General features: G+C 41.4%; 1 protein-coding gene across 1 annotated transcript in view; it reads left to right on the top strand.

Annotated features, from left to right (window-relative positions):
• The window catches only part of LOC139729992 (uncharacterized), a 62407-nt gene extending 45460 nt beyond the window's left edge, over positions 1 to 16947 (top strand). Inside the window, exons 55-68 of the mRNA XM_071640912.1 lie at positions 486 to 710; positions 1411 to 1695; positions 2380 to 2733; positions 4220 to 4382; positions 5313 to 5476; positions 6569 to 6706; positions 7426 to 7557; positions 8211 to 8427; positions 9192 to 9521; positions 10500 to 10854; positions 11392 to 11566; positions 12388 to 12546; positions 14101 to 14259; positions 16777 to 16947. Coding sequence (XP_071497013.1) covers positions 486 to 710; positions 1411 to 1695; positions 2380 to 2733; positions 4220 to 4382; positions 5313 to 5476; positions 6569 to 6706; positions 7426 to 7557; positions 8211 to 8427; positions 9192 to 9521; positions 10500 to 10854; positions 11392 to 11566; positions 12388 to 12546; positions 14101 to 14259; positions 16777 to 16947 — 3027 coding nt within the window. The remainder of the gene's footprint in view (positions 1 to 485; positions 711 to 1410; positions 1696 to 2379; positions 2734 to 4219; positions 4383 to 5312; positions 5477 to 6568; positions 6707 to 7425; positions 7558 to 8210; positions 8428 to 9191; positions 9522 to 10499; positions 10855 to 11391; positions 11567 to 12387; positions 12547 to 14100; positions 14260 to 16776) is intronic.
• The last annotated feature ends 296 nt before the right edge of the window (positions 16948 to 17243 follow it).

Here is a 17243-nt window from a genome sequence, read left to right as displayed (position 1 = left end):
ATTAAACTGAGCAATAACAGTTACCAAAATTTGCTTCAAGTCAAAGGGATATTTTACAGAATCTGTCCTAAATGCAGTGGACTTCTTGTCTGACCTGTCACCATGACCCTACCTTGTATGTTAACCTGTTAAGACCAGTTCAGAGTATACTCTGGCAAGTGTCTATGGGAAATGCGTTGTGTAGCAAAATCAGCTCGTCCTCAGCGGGTTAACATTGTCGTTAGTCCGACATGCATATTTGATGATTGGTGTCTTTTGGGAGTCTCAGAAAACATGTAAACAATGTTTTTCCATTTGAGTGTAACTTCAGCCCAAATCAAGAGTATAACATCATCCTGTCTCATAGTGAGAAAGAAGGCGCATTCCTTCATTCATATATAAGGCACTAGTTTTAAACTTGTTTCTAGTCCATGAGTGGAAAATCCCCGACTAGGCTGTGTGTTGAATGGAGCTAATAAAGCATGCCATGACCTCTTGACCCCTAGGCTGTGGTGAGAGAGCACCAGCGAGTGCAGGAGGAGATGAAACAGCGCCACCAAGAGGAGAAGGAAGACCTAGCCAAGAAGGTGGCGGAGGACGCCAAGACCAAGGAGGAGGGCGAGGTCCGGCGGCTGGAGCGGGAGAAGTCCAAGGTGCTCTCCGAGACCAGGAACAAGCACGCCGCTGAGCTGGCCGCCAGGCAGGATCTCTCCGAGGAGGAGATGAAGCAGGTGAGAAAATATTGATATTATATTGCACGGCAGCGAACAAGATACCAGGGAATATTGCACAAGCTCAGGGCAATATTGCACATGTTGGAGATGGCAATGAATGGAATACCAGGGAGTATTGACCCTAATGAGTGCAGTATTCCCAAGTAGTCCACGAAATAGGGCCATCCAGCGTAATATCATTATCTATGTTACATCATTATTTAGAGAAGGGATAAGGAGCTGTAAAAAACAGTGACTAGAATTTGAAGTAGACTGCACTAAGTTGTGACTTGCACTTATAGTAAGAGTTTTCACACGTGTCATATGAGTCCATTTATGTAGCAAGAGTACACATGGTTGTAATGCACCACTAAAATGTCTTATTTAGGTAATAATTCATATCATATCACTTCTTCAGCAAGCCCACACAGAGTCCAGCTACATATATCTTTGGTTTAGGATACCCATCACAAATGTGTTTGACACATTTTACATCATGATATAAACTGTTTTTGGAATCGTATGAGACAACAGTCATTGAGTTCCTCTTTCTTTGCAAAGGGAAGTATGAACACATTATCATTCACAAGTGGTGTGTAATAGAGCCACACATTTTTTTATCCTGTTGAACATCAAAATCTATGTGAGATGAATTTAATATGCATAGTGCAAGAATATCACAAAACCCAACCTGCTGTCCCACATTCTTGCACCCCAGCTCCTACTGACACACGCCCGTGAGCTGGAGGACATCGAGGACCGGCTGGAGAGCGAGCGCACCCGCCAGCAGCTGTCGCTGCGGGACCGGCTGGCAGAGCGCAAGAAGCGTCTCCTGGAGGACCAGAAGAGGAAGCAGGGCCTGGAGCTGGCCAAGGAGTCCATCGAGCAGAAGAAGGAGCTGAGGGAGGTCCACGGCAAAGTGGTGAAGGAGGCCGAGCGCAAGGAGATGGTGGAGGGCATCCAGCAGGCTGGCAGTCAGAACACTGACAAAGTCATCAAGGAGGTGAGTGCAGGACTTGATGGCAGTGATGAGGGAGTGATGGTAATGTTGGTGACGATGATGATGGAAATAGTGATGATAATGATGCTGATGATGATGGGGATGATAATGATGTCGGCAGTGATGGTTTGATGATGGTGATAGTGATGATGGTAATGATGATGGTAGTGATGATGGCGGTGACAGTGACGATGTTAATGGTGATAATTATGGGGATAATAATGGTGATGATGATAGTGATGATAATGGTGATGGTGATGATAATGGTGATTATTATAGGAAGGATGATGATGATGATGATGATGATGGGTGATGATGGTGATGATTATGATGGTGTTGGGTAACATTTTGAAGGAGGGACAGATGATTGCCCTTAAAAATATGATAAAGCCTTTGGAATACTAGAATGAAGATGCATTGTAATCTATGTGTATTTATATTGTCACTATGTTTAATCTTGTTCTGTGTACAGTCTGTAGACGTGTTTGCAATAGACTGTTCCATAGCTGCATAACTGTAGGAATGGGAAATTGGTGGTAATCAGATAAGGAAATATGCTATGCAGTGTAGTGGACATGGTATGTATTCAATGTATTTATATACTTAGTGCTCATTCATGATTATCATACTACTGTGAGCTTCAACTGGTTCTAGTTGACCCAGCAAACTATTGAAATCTGTACTCAGGTACTCGCCAAGCGACAAGCCCAAGAAGCCAGAGACCTCGACGCCCAGTTTGCCGCCGAGCGGCAGGTGGCCGTAGAGGGCGCCCTGGCCAAGCTGCATGACAAGTACAATGCCCGCCGCGACTCGATGCTGCAGCGCCACGAGAAGGAGCTGGCAGACCTCGCCAAGGAAGACCTGACGGCCGAACAGCGCCAGCAGCGCAGGGCGGCTCTGCTCAACAAGCAGCAGATCGAACTCAACAAACTGGAGAGGGAGCTGGCCGAGGAGAAGAAGGGGATCGAGAAGGGCGCCCTCAGTGACTGGGAGCTGCGCTATGCACGCGCCAAGCTTGAGCTGAAGGAGAGACACTACCAGGTATGTTTTAAATCAGAGCTTGTGTAGAAGGGCAATTCCGCAGTTAGGTGGACATGACATGGATAAAAGAAATGTGCCTCTTTATCTTACTCTTTAATCTAGGTATCAACTAATGCCATGGATGTTCACCAATCATTAAGGTCTTTCAAATTCAGTAGATTTTATCTTTCGTATTGATTGATTTCGCGAGATCTAAAACCATCATTTAAAATGTACATGTGGGACTGGGGATGCTGAAATTCACTTAAATGCACATTACAGTGGGTTCCTTTGAAATTTTTTCCTCAAAGTTTTGCTAAAGGGTAAAAGATAAATACATTTAAATACTCCAGAACTCATGTGACATTTTGTCAATTACAAAAGGGTGAAATGACCTGCGGAATTACTCCGGACAAATGTAACGTTACTAACCGTAACGTTACTAACCATGCTTTTGGGGGTCTTGCTAAGAAATTAGTGGTCGAACTGCTAAAAAACATTGTGTGAACATTTGTCATGATGCAATAATTGAAATTAATGCAACACTTTGTTTGAAGTAACTTGAATTTTTGCACAGTTTTTGTTACAAGACATTGATTTTTTTGTCATGTCCTTTTTTCGTAACGTTACTAACCAGCCCTTTAAGTTGCCATAGCAATGCTATTATTTCTTGGATTGTATTCATTCTTTTCTGTATCATAAACCTGGGAATGATGAACATGTTTTTGACATAATTTTGGCTTGAAATGAATAAATGGTAATTTAGTAGTAAAAACAAATATCTAAATTTGTTCAAATGTAACGTTACTAACCGCGGAATTGCCCAGAAGCATATCATGGTATGGATCCTTTCCTGCCCTTAACCTGTTGAGGACAAATCCCGAGTATACTCGGGCAAGTGTCTATGGGAAATGCATATTGTAGCAAATTCGCCCATCCTCAGTGGGCTAATATATCCCTAACCAGACATCTTAATCTGAGAGCAGGCTCCACCATGTCGACCAAATTTTGCCATATTGCCCACGGATAAGCTTGTGGCAGCTGTCAAAAGTTTCAAATGAACAGTTAGCTGGTGCTCTTATTTCATGTTGAATTGTTGTTTGAAGTTTCCCAAGAAGTAAACCAATAGGTCCAGATTGAGTGTGCTATTGCCATGAGAAAACTCCCTATGGTGTTTGTGATTAACTGATTGTAATTTAATACATAGCTTCTGGGTTATGTGTTTAGTGTCTGTGTAATAGTACTATGTTGTTGCTCTTATAGTATCTGTTATCAAATACTGAATAAAATCTACACACTGTGTACTGTGTGTGGTGTTGGTGTAGGGGTACAATGGATGTCATTGATCTGTGGTATATATCATTAAGATATCTGATATTTGAAACCTACACTGTTTTCCATCTAGTATCTGTGTAGAAGGATGTCATTGATCTTTGATATCTGTCATTAACTATGTTATATCAAAACCTGGTTACACTTTTGTGTTTCCCATCTGGTGTTTGTGTAGGAGTATGCCGATGCCCTGCGTGAGCTGAGCTCAGAGCAGGATGCCAACCAGGTGGTGAATGCTGAGCAGGCAGCCAAGGCAGCCCAAGAGCTGGAGGAGGTCAGACAGAAACTTGAGAAGGAGCGGCTGGCCAATGAGGAGAGACTGAAGAAGGAGAGAGAAGGTACGAACAAAGTCTCCTTCTTGTATTCATCCTTTACAGTATCAGTTTACCATTAGAATTTGTCCTCCAGCAGGGTAGAAAATTGATATAGGAAGAATTGGCTTGATACACAAACACCCCCCAAAAAGATACACACTGCAACCCCTTATTACCTCATCGTGGTGTTGTTATATGTGGTGTCAGGTGTTATCGTGTAGTGTTGGATTCCTACTCACCAAATGGTGAGTACCATTCATTTGTGCAGGATGGTATCAAGAAATACCCAGAGCTCTATGAACACAGATTCCTCTGTAGTGCTGAACTGATGACCCGCAGTACCCAAGTCTAGTGGGGATGAGGGTGAAAGATCAAAGTAAAGAAAAGTGACAAAGAAAAGGGCTAATAGTCATTTTGTTATGTCGTGTACTGCAGTGGAATGCAGTGATATTTGTCTGTATGTTTGCAGTTTGTTCAAGTACAAGAACTGATCAGCCAGACATTTTTCTAACAAGCACGATCATTTTGACATGAGATCAGGACCTCGTTTCATAATACTTGTTAATAAGTGACAACTGCCACGTTTCTATGACAAATTTGCCCTCAGCCTATCAGATGCAAGGATGTCAGTAGCTTGTAACAACTATCACAACTTGTCACTGATACCAAGTTTTATGAAACGGGGCCCTGATCACTTGAACTACGCGACTCGTAAAATCAGCAAGATTACAGTCTATGTTTTGCCTGCCCGGGCAATTAGCACTTTATCGGCTCGACTTAAAGCAGAATTCGGAGTTTGCTGTTTTTTATCAATTTGTTGCATCTAAGATGAACACTTTATTACAATTCTAGCTATGCTTCAATGTAGTGACCAATAAAAGGATTGCTTTTCATGTTTGCACTTAATTTTTTTTTTTTGTGTGTGTGTGTGTGTGTTGTTGTTTTTTTCCACAGACTTTGAAGGTGAAGAAAAGAAGAAGATGGAGAAGGAGTTGGCGGACTACGAACGCAAACTGATGGAGGAGGAGAAGAAGGACAGAGAGAAGAATGACAAGAGGATCACTGCCCTCAATAAGAGGAGAGAGGACATGATCAAGGATAAGAAGAAGAAACAAGAGGTGAGAGACGAGTGAAGGAGGATGTGATGGAAGCACATTCAATGAAGACTCTGAACTCTGACCTTTCTTTAGGTTGACTGTAACATGCAGCCAGCATTCTGTCAACACGCATGTGGTTGTAACACATGCTGTGTGTTCTTAAATGTGTAGTGTGCACAGTTCAAAGTCAAAACGTAGTTCTTGTATGCCTGCAGAACTGGCAATTTTTGCTCCAAAACATACATGTATGCATGAAAAATGTCTCTGAACTAACCCAATTGTGGTTGCTGCGTAATTTTTCATGATTGATCATTGATGGTTGACAAATCGGGCCACAGCGATATTCTGCACTAGAGCGAATTGCTCGTAGCTTGTTGGAAAATATGATTGCAAGCACACCATCGATTTTCATGTAACATTCTACAGTCCCACAATGCTGAATGGGGAGGTCTATTCCGAAATAGAAGTTGTGTACTATGATCAAAATTATTCTACACTTTTGATTGATTTACACTTTTGATTTGATTTGGTGAATGGAGTCAGCCAAGTAAGTTTCTTTGTAGACCCTTTTGATGTTTTGCAAGCAAAGTCCAAATATATAAAGATGAATTTCTCAGAACTACAGTATGTTTTAGCTTTAAGGTGAAGCACACTAGCTCAAATTGTAGCTGTCAGTTTTAGTAGCCATTATGATTGTAGGTATACATACATTTATAGTAGTAGTAGTAGTAATAGAAGTAGTAGCAGAATGTAGTTAATAGTAGTTAGTAGTACTAGTTGTAACAAAAGCAGTTACGCTTAGTTGTGGTAGTGGGGGTTGTAGAGGTAGCAGTAGTGATTAAAGTGGTGGTAGTAGTAGTAGAAGAAGCAGCAGAAGTAGTGGTGTAGCAGCAGCAGTCGTAGTAGTAGTGATAGCAGTAGTAGTAGAGGCAGAAGAAGGGGAAAAAGGTATAAGAGGATAGTTAGATAGATAGATAGGAGGATATAGGATAAGAGGTATAATAGAGAAAGACAGAAGGACAAGGAGAAAGAGTAAGTAAAGGAGGAAATACATAAACATTATCCATGATGTCAATCAAATCATGTGAACTTCTGTGCTCACCCACTGTGCAGGAGAAACTGGCAGCACTGAGAGATCAAGGAGCCAGCAAAGAGGACCAGGAGAAACTGATAGCTGAGTTTGAGAAGGACATGGCCAAGGTGCAGAACCAGATGGATGCAGACAGGATGAGGATGCAGAGTGAACTGGAGGTGAGATGGGAGGAGGAGGAGGGGGAGGAGAAGGGGGAGGAGGAGACATCTTTTGGGTTGCGTTTTTTGTGGTACAGTGGACTCCCGTTATAACAAAGTCCTCGGGACCGGCAGTTTTCTTGTTTATATTGAAATTTCGTTACAACCGAACAAATACATGTAGACAATAAAAAACAAAGGACAGATAATGTTGCAGCCTGAATTTTTGTTTCGTTGTAACCAGAATTTTGTTATAACCGTGTTCATTATAACAGGAGCGCACTGTACTGCTTTGCTCAGTTTGAGTTGTATGAGTGTTACTCAGGTTAAAGGTAATGTAGCATGTGTGTTTTATGTTGTAACTAGAGTATATGGCCAGTGTTAGCCATTTGTGTAATAAACCTGAGGTGTGATAGTCGTGCATTATTAGAATGCTATATATGTTTTATTTGCCACCACTTATGAGAGATGGGATAAACTGACACTGCAAACACAGTTAGATAGTTCCAAAGGGAATCCATTGTGGCAATCTTTATAGACATATGTGGTCTTCAGACAAAGGTATAAGTCAATGTAAATTTTTTCAGTGGTCATGTCTCATTCCTTGGTCATCAAAACAGATTGACTGTTTGTGAGCAATTCAGTGAAAGAAGTCTTAAGGTTGGTGAAGGAAGCCACTCTTTATCTATTCTCTGATTTACTGTAATATTCCATTTTCTATTTGCGCATCTCAATTCCAGGAGCGCATCCGCAAGCGCAAGGAGGAGAGGCGCAAGGCCAAGACTGAGCAGGTGCAGGCTACAGCGGAGGAGAACATCCGGGAGAAGGAAGAGGAGCTCAAGTCTGAGGAGGAGAGGATGAAGGCTGAGGAGGTGAGTAATGGATGATGATTACTTGGATGCCCATCTAGCCCAATGACTATATATTTACTACTTTGTAGGTGGCAGATTTTTTGTATGATGTATGGAAGTATTTTATTTCCACCATAGTTTGTGGAATGTAGACAAGTATTTTAATTCCACCATACTTGGTGGAATGTAGACAAGTATTTGAATTCCACCATAGTTGGTGTTATAGGCAGTAAGCTGCAAGGATATCAGAGTGCAATTGTTCTATAGTGACGGATTATGGCAAGTAATTGTTTAGACTTCCAGACCTTTCGCTGGGATTCAGAGCAGTTCTGACTGATGTAGTATTTTTGGGAAAAGAAAAAATTGATATCCTGTTTACCGTAGGAAAAATTAAAATTATGCAACACTTTCTTTACAAACTAATCAATGGTACTCAAGATATATCTCATAAGAGACAGCCATTTCCAGCAGTACATCGCATGCCTCTTAAACTGTTCCGTTGATTTTCATAGAGTAAGAATCAAGATCAATCAATGTCTTGTGATATCTGGTAAAATCTGCCATCTTCCTTCATTTATCGGCTCATAAAAGTGACTCTCTTTCTCCTCTCATAGGTAAATTTCCCATTTGCTTGTTTGACATTTGTTTCATGTTTGCTCTGTGCCATGTACCAGGTCATCTTGCTGCGAAACAGTGTGGAGTCGGAGTACCTCCTGTCAGATGCCCCAGCTCAGCAGAGCCAAGCCTTCCCAGCGGACTATGCCATGGCTGCTGCCCTCAGTGACAAGGACCTGGCCAACCTGCTAATGGCGTCTCCGCTCTACCGCAAGCTGGAGGAGATCAAACGCACTATGCAGGATGGCACCCTGCCCCAACGCAAGCGAGGGGAAGGTGAGAGACGTTTGACAGCTTGAATGGAATCCATAACCACATTTGAGTGCATAAAAACGAACCAAACCAAACCAAACTATACTGTAATGTATCATACCATGCTTTTGGGAGCATTTCAGTGCTCTGTGGAGAAAGTGTACCTCATGTGCTGTTTTTGGACTCCAGTTAGAGGGGTCATACATTTTGTAGCAACCAGCACATTCACCTTACATGCCTACGCTACATACAGGTGTCCCTAACAAAGAAAATGAACTCTTTGTACTGTATTACGATGTTGTGGATGTTATGCGCATTCTTCTCATGCCAGCTTCTGGTACAGTATGGTACACTTTTGGAGCACATGGAGAGGTGGTCCAGTTCGGCTCTGTATGATATGGTACAGTACACTTTGAGAACATTTGAGTGCTCCTCTGGCCAGGTGTGGTATTAATGGTGCACTTTAGGAGTGCTCGAATGCACCCTTAGAATTAATTTGCAAAAGATATCAGACTTGCAAAGTCTTCAATCAATGATTCCACGGTACAGAGACCTTCAGAAACATTATTTCTTTGGGGTCATCATCAGCCTGTCGTGATAATGAATTATAAAAGCCTCCCAGATTTAGCAAATCATTTTTGGCTATTAAGATGCATGTCATTCACAAATGTCTCTGTGCTGGTTGTGGTCTTACAATGTTGCTGAGTTAACTATGAGGCTGCAGTGTCAGTGATAATGTGATCCTCACAAAACACTCTACAATGTTCCTTTCCTCTCCGTTTACCCAGAAATCTTCCTGGACAAGAGCGATGCTGAGTGGACCAAGGATGACAAGCTCGTACCTGTAGACCTGAACACGCTGAGTCCTCGCAGCTTTGTGGCATACCGCTTCGGCTGCTTCGTGGTGCGGCTGGTGGCCACCCACTGCGGCCATGACCCTGTCTCGCTCCTCGTCGCCAAAAAGATCCCCGTGAACGAGAAACTGGTGCGCAACGCGTACCGGAACTCGTTCCACTACGACGACCTCAACCGCGTCCTCTACGTGAGGCAGGAGAGGCTGAGCAGTGTGGGAGAGTTCATGCTGGTTCTCATACACGCTCTGGCCCACATCAAAGCAGGTTGGTATCCCAGTCATACCCCGGTGATGTTTTGGTAGATGTTTTGATTTTTATTCAGAGACGCAGAGTATATCATTACTCTAATAACCAAGTTTAACTTGACACAGGTACTTGGCTACAATCCAGTTAATCACCAAATGAATGTTTTAATGAATCTCTATGAAGAAATGCAAAATAATTGATCATATATTGTACAAGGCTACTGACATTACATATTACATATTTATTTTTAAGACTTAATACGTCTGTTTGTTTGACCTGTGTGCATCAGTTGATCCATAATTGAAGTAGTCAAAATATTTTAGATATGAAATTTACTGCTCTATTTCTCTTACAAATCTCAATGATTGAGATACACTGCTAGGGGATTCCCACCCCCCCCCCCCCCCAAAAAAAAAGAGAAAAAAAGATAGATGCAGTCTGATGGTTGTCTTAAATGATGTCACACAGTTTTGGAACCTCCTCTAGAAATAGACAAGCTCAATACCTACCCTCTCAACTAGAAGCTGGAGAAGTGACAGTAGTAGTATAACTAGGGGCAGTGATAAAAGATATAATAAAAGATGTGGAAGTAATAGAGGTAATGTAGTGGTAGTAGTAACAGTGATAGAAACAGCATAAGTAGTACTGTAAAAGTGGATATTTTCGCGCGACTAATTTTTCGCGATTGGCCGGGTCAGAAGAGTTTTGCGTGTTTATAATTCCGCGGAATCAAGACGGCACGCACAGGAACATATGGCAAGCAAAAATATTTGCGGGCTTTTATTTTCGCGCTAGTTTCTGGTTGCGCGAAATGCGCGAAAATTTCAACACCGCGAAAATTTCCACTTTTACAGTAGTATTAGTGATAGATACAACTTTTAGTAATTGTAGTACTGGCAGATGTGTTAGAAAGAAATGCATGTTGGTGAAGTGTAGGGTCAGATTCCCATTTATCTATCGGTGCTCTCATTTTCCCCCATCATTCTCATACTCTAGGCGACATGAGAGATGACACCAACGTGGACTTCATGCGTGAGTTCCACCTCGCCCTGTCCGTGGTCTGCAACGACCTCTTCTTCGCCCGCTACCGCAGCAAGAACGCACCCAAGGGCGCCGACGGGGACCAAGACGCCGCCAACGGTGCCGGCACTACCACCACCAGCACCAGCAGCACCGTGGAGGAACCGGCACTGGACCCCAGTCAGTCACAGGCCCTCCTCCAGGCCATGTTTGGCACCGAGCAGCTGGAGACGGAGAAGGAGGATGCGGTGGAGAGACTGCTGGACGTCAAGCTCCTCCACGGCACCGACGGAGATGGTGTACATTTCAACAAGGAGATCCTCAAGGAGAGGTGTGTCTCATATCCACTTGTGATATTTCTCTCTCTCTCTGTGACTTTTATTTCAATTATATTTTTGTTTCTTTCTGTCTAAGGAGAGCAGGGTCAAAGTTGAATGCTATCAAGTTGGTTCTCACATGTTTCTTTACTAGGTACATACAGGACGTTTTTCTTCATGCTTTTTTTCTGTACACTTGCGCCAGATAATAAGTTTTGCTGTCAGTTAAAGGAATATCCACTGATGAAATATAATTACGTGGCAACTAAGTATATCATTACATGTGAACTCCAGTGGTATAGGCGACATATCAATTTGTAATTTTGCTTCATACTTGTGGAGTCAATTCAAATGTTTAAAGCGTATGATCCCAGGGTCATTACAAAAAGATATTCTTCATTTTATAAGCAATGCCTGTTTGGTTTAGGGAGGGAAATTGTGAACCTTTGTGGATTTTGAACTATGATATTGCTTGAATGATGGGGAAGGATTTGATGACCTCTCTGTTTGAGACAAGTCCTTTAAAAGACCTTTTCAAATTTTCTCCGTAGATTGAGCTCCTACAGTAACTTCAGCCTCAACGACAAGATGCGCCACTTCCTTGGCCATGTGGAGGACAAGGTGGCATTGGCGCGGCAACATGGTAGCCATGACGACGTTGACAAGAGGCTGACCAAGATGACAGGAACAGCCTTCACATCCAAGGCACATCCTTCAGTAAGTCCTGCCCATTTTTTACTTCTTTCGTATTGAGGTGTCTCTTGGGTACTGTTAAATGTAATGTAGTCACAATCTTGACATTTTTTTGAATTTCGCAATCAGCTGAACTTGCAGGAGAAATCGAAATGTAGATTATGGGGGTAATAGATACAAAACTACAAAATGCTCATTTGTGAAAATGTAGACAAGCGAAGTTGAATGTAATCATCTCAGTGCAAAAACATTAATTGCACATTAGCTTTTCTTTTACATTGAATGCCTGTTTTTCAGCCTGGTATTTTCAGTCTTGTGTAAGACACTTTGAGAGGTCTGGAATGGACATAGTTTCGAATAGCAACCCAAAGTTATTGATTAAATGCTGTAAAAGTGGATATTTCGCTTGAGTAATTTTTCTCGCTTGGCCGGATAAGATGAGTTTCACATGTTTTTAACATAGTTTCAAATAGCAACCTAAAGTTATTGATTAAATACTGTAAAAGGGGATATTTTAGCATGAATGATTTTTTTCACACTTGGCTGGGTAAGATGAGTTTCGCATGTTTTTAATCCCGCGGAATCAAGACATCAACTACTGGAGTATGTAGCAAGCAAAGACATTTGCATCCTTTTGTTTTTGCTCTAGTTTTTGGTTGTGCGATATGCGCAAAGGATTAACAACTGTGAAAATTTCCACTTTCACAGTTTGTCACACTACTGTAAACAAACATCAATACAGTAATGTTAGTGCTGGTGTTTTTTTTTTCTGAATCTTAGTGAGTATTTGATGAGTATTGTAATATTTGTTGATAAATGGGGAATGCACACTCTTGTCTCTTTGATATCACCAGATGAAAGGTGCCGTGGAGCAGCTTCCTGATGAGCTGAGTGGTACAGCGTTGTGGCAGAGTGTGGCTAAGGAATCATCAGCCAAGCAGAGCCAAGGAGGACGTATCAAGCTGGCAGCCAGCAAGGCCAAGGACAAAGACTTACAGAAACACTTCCTCCAGGTCAGTGTTGGTCTTAGCACTTTGTATTTCTTTTCTTTCCTTTTTTTTTTGTGCTAATTCCAAAGGCATAGATATACATTTTTGTGTGTGTGTGTGTGTGTGTGTGTGTGTGTGTGAGTACAAAAACAGTGCAGTTTGACACATGTCATCATTCATCAAATGGTCACAAAAATGTTTCGTTTTGTAAAGTGTATCTCCTGTGATTTCAGTTGAACAGAGTGTCTTATTAAAGTGTTATGGATGGAAATAGGTACTTTTCCCGCATTAGCACAGAACATTCAACATTTAAAGAAAGGGGAATGCTGTGAGAGTTTGGGTTTAAGAGTAACGTTGGCAAAACTTTTATTCTTTATGTATGGAATGTATTCAGATCTCTGGAAAACTTTGACATACATCAGTTCATAGAATTCAAGGAGTACAGTAGCATCATGTGCTTTTTTATCCTGGTGTGCATGAAGAATTTGCCAACAGTCATGGAAGAGGCAAATGCTCACCCTTTATCAGCAATGCCAGAAGAAGAGAATGGATATTGATTATAAACTTTTGCAGGTCAAATACTGCAGTTTGCTATGGCAAATAGCCTGTACAATGATGTACCGGTACATTTATATGCTACATTTGAAGAGAAGGCATTTATGATTTGCAGACTGGTAGTCACATTGGTCAGAGTGAGTGGATTAATGAGAGGAATGGGCGAACAGAAACCTGTCTTTTGATGATCAGATGTCAAAGTTGCCTTAATGGCAGGTTTCCTTTCCATATCATGAAATGCTCTGTGCCAGACTAGTCAAGGAATGGTTATAAAATGGTGATGTTAAAAAAAACACACACACAGAAAATGACTGTTAAAGGGGATGGCTAGTAACCGATCAGTGGGAATCAGTAGGAATGCTGGGGGATGATTGTTCCAATCCTTGTGGGATTCATTTAAGAGTACATTATATATCTACTGTTGTGTGAAAATTATTTGCATCAGAACGGTCTCATATTCAAGTAATGTGCAGATTAATGCCCCGTCACCGACCAGGCATGTAACCTGGAATCATTAAACTGCACATTACTTGAATATGAGACCATTCTGAAGCAAATAATTTTCACACAACAATAGATATACAATGTACTCTTAAATGAATCCCACAAGGATTGGAACAATCATCCTCCGGCATTCCCACTAATTCCCACTGATCAGTTACTAGCCATCCCCTTTAAGAGGAGGCTTCTAGAATATTTTTCGAACAGCACATATAGGGATAACTGGTATTTTATTTATACACTTTTGGTGTTTATGCCAACAAAATTTCTTTTGTAGACAGTTGGGGGAGGGGGTTTGATTCAGTTTCCACCCACATGAGTCCAATGCTTTGTCGCCCTCTAATCTTTAAATTCCCAGTTATTGAATTGTACTGAACCCTGTCAGGGACATTTGCCAGTGTGTGCGATGCTCTGAAGTTTTTTATGCCAATTGGCACTGAAAGCATGCAATGGGTTAAACGGCCTGGTCCATCTGTTCCGAGGCTTACCAGTCTTCCCACCTTGTTTTCCCTCGCTCCGTAGGATGAGGTCAAATCCCTGGAGGAGAAGCTGGACAGGATGAACGCGACCTTCTCGGAGCTCAGCACCGAATACGTCAAGACGCAGGAGGGGATTAGCGCCCTCTACGAGGAACTCAACTCCCAGAAGACACTCGTAGAGGAAGAGAAGTCTGAGGAAAAGGTGAGAGAATGATGATGTTAACCCATTGAGGATGAACTGATTTTGCAATCACTTGCATTTCCCATAGACACCTGCCCAAGTGTGTCTGGGACTAGTCTTCAATGGGTTAATCAGACTCTTTGTATTATCATCCATATTTGTGTCAAAATTATTTTTATGCCTCCGCCACGAAGTGTCGCCGGAGGCATTATGTTTTCCGGTTATCCGTCCGTCCTTCCGTCCGTAATCGATTTTGTGGACAGTGTATCTAAAAAACTGTTAGAGGTATCCTAATGAAACTTGGCATGTACATGTATGAGTGAGCGAAGTTGTGCCTATCAACTGTTGGGCGCGCATGCTCAAGGTCAAAGGTCAAGGTCAAATGCTCAAAATTACGCCATTTCCCCTATATCTACTGTAAAAGTGGATATTTTCGCGTGACTAATTTTTCGCGCTTGGCCGGGTCGGAAGAGTTTCGCGTGTTTTTAATTCCGTGGAATCAAGACATCACGCACAGGCACATATGGCAAGCAAAAATATTCGCGTGCTTTTATTTTCGCGCTAGTTTCTGGTTGCGCGAAATGCGCGAAAATTTGAACACCGCGAAAATTTCCACTTTTACAGTATGCAATGCCTGGAGGTATTTTCTTGAAACTTGTTGTATACATGAACTACCAAATAAAGATTCCCCAGAGAGAGCTTTTGGTCATGAGGTCGAAGGTCAAGGGTCAAGTGAAAATGTTAAAATTTCACTTTTTTCTACATATCTTACAAATATTTCAAGGTGTCTTCATGAAACTTAGTATATATGCATGTACTGACTGGCAGTGATCATGTAGGAAATTTAGGGGTCATGGGTCAAAGGTCAAGGTCAATTCATCAAAATGTCATTATTTCTCTCTTATCCATGCAATGCCTTCAGGATTTTTTCTTGAAACTTAGTGTATGCATGTATTATCCAATACAGATTCTCTTGGAAGTTTCTTGCCAAAAGGTCACAGGACAAGTGAAAGTGCTAAATTTCACTTCTTCTTTAAACTTATAAAAGGGCCAAAAGTTGGGTACAAATCCTCAAATCCCCAAATACCTGCACTCTTAGACAGTATAGCCATTCATCCAAATAAACCTAGTTCAAGGAAAGTGAACACTCAATGCATTGTGACAAACCTGTCATTTTGATATTTTGCCAGTTATGTGAAACTGTCATCACACATTGTCAAGACATTGTGCATAGACCTATTCGGAGAACCATGCATTATGGCGGAGGCATACCAGTCGCCATAGCAACATTTCTAGTTTGAAAATTTAGTTTCCATTGTTAACTATTCTCATGGAGAAAGTTCATCTTAAGCAATTCATATCTTTGCTCAACATTACTTGATATAATGTATATTTTCCAGGCTATTCGTTTTGGGTGTATTTGATTCTGATTTGAAGCAGGTATTGATTTGGAAATATTGGAAAAGTAGACTGAAATGGAGTAGTTTTGTACATAATTCATCAAACCACTCTGATATTTAAAGTCATCAAGACACTCAGTTCATCTCCAGCTCCAGTGTTATGCAAGAAGATATTATTTGTGTGGAGTTTAAATTTAGCACTTAATGTCTTGCATTATTCCTGTAAAATTATGCATATGAAATATGATACAAACAGAATTAACTGTCTGGCTATCTCTTTAATCATGTGGTTAAGTTAATGCAGTAAATGATAGAGTCATAAAACTTTAGATACTGATGTGTTTAAACTGTCAAGATCTCTCTTCAACTATGAGGAATACTGAGTGCAGTCATGTGAGAATATAACAAGAGGCATGCAGCTGATAGTGATCAAATGAAAGCAGTCTTTACCTTCATGCCACAAGATGAGATAAATCTTTCTTTAGCTATGGAGCCAGCTGGCATTTCTGGAGTATTTAAAGGGGACCTACGGATGGTTTTCAAACTTTTAAATTTGAACGACTATAAATTAGTTATACCGAGTACAGAGTTTCAGGATTTATAATGATTGGGTTGAGGAGTAAGAATGTTTTCAAAATGTATAACAAATTGCAATGAACAAGGATGATGACATGGCAGCCTCACCGATAGGATGCATGAGTTGAAGCTCAAGGAAGCAGAACAACAGAAGAAGGCATGCATAGATTCTACACAGGTGAACTGGTTCAGCAAGCAGTAGTATAATGGAATTACACTGCTACATTTCTGAAATATGTGAGGTTCCTATGTCATCAGCACTGTTCAGTGTAATGTGTTTAAGATTTTCATATTTTTGGTTTCTCTGCTCAAGGGCCATAATAAATTCCACAAGTCAATAAATACAGCTGTTGATTTATGTACTACATGATGTGAAAGTATGAAAATCGTCTGGAATGCCTCTGTAAGGTTGCAGATGTCCAAAATATGTTTGTCATAGCCCTTTCTGCGCCAGGGACTTTGGGCACTGTGTACAATGCTGTGGGGTTTTGTACACCAATCAACACTCAAAACAAACAAAGGGTTAAATCACTATATGTGTCTTGCAATCCCCCAAATCCAGGAGAAACTGATGATGGACACCACCAAGCTCCTTAGCGACGCCCAGAACAACCTGACCGACCTGAGGATGAAGAGGGAGACCCTCTCCCAAAAGATCACCTCCTACACCCAGCTCTTGGAGGAGAGACAGCAGCAGCTACAGACCATCCTCAGACGCAAGGACAAGAAGTGATGTTGGTGCCCCCATCTCTCAATCAATGGAGCACCCCTTTAATGATAACCCATCTCGGACGCAAGAACAAAAGAAAGAAATATATCACACCCAAGTAGTTTTACACAATATAGTAACAGATTAGGAATTTAATGACTGTTTTAGTTTTCAGCTGAATTAGAAACGAAGTAGTGGCATTATGTATGGCAGCATCACTGTCCAAAATCTTTTGCATCTTCATAGGACCACGGAAACAGTTTTCTGAGCAACTCCATAATGCATTATACAGGTACTCAAGATGTATGTGTGATTGTCGA

This window comes from Diadema antillarum, unplaced genomic scaffold (genome assembly GCF_040938485.1).
Source record: "Diadema antillarum isolate AM-2024a unplaced genomic scaffold, OU_Dant_1.0 seq00000285_RagTag, whole genome shotgun sequence".
NCBI classification, from domain to species: domain Eukaryota; kingdom Metazoa; phylum Echinodermata; class Echinoidea; order Diadematoida; family Diadematidae; genus Diadema; species Diadema antillarum.
Note: the sequence above shows the minus strand (reverse complement) of the source record. Positions and strands in the feature narration are given on the sequence as shown.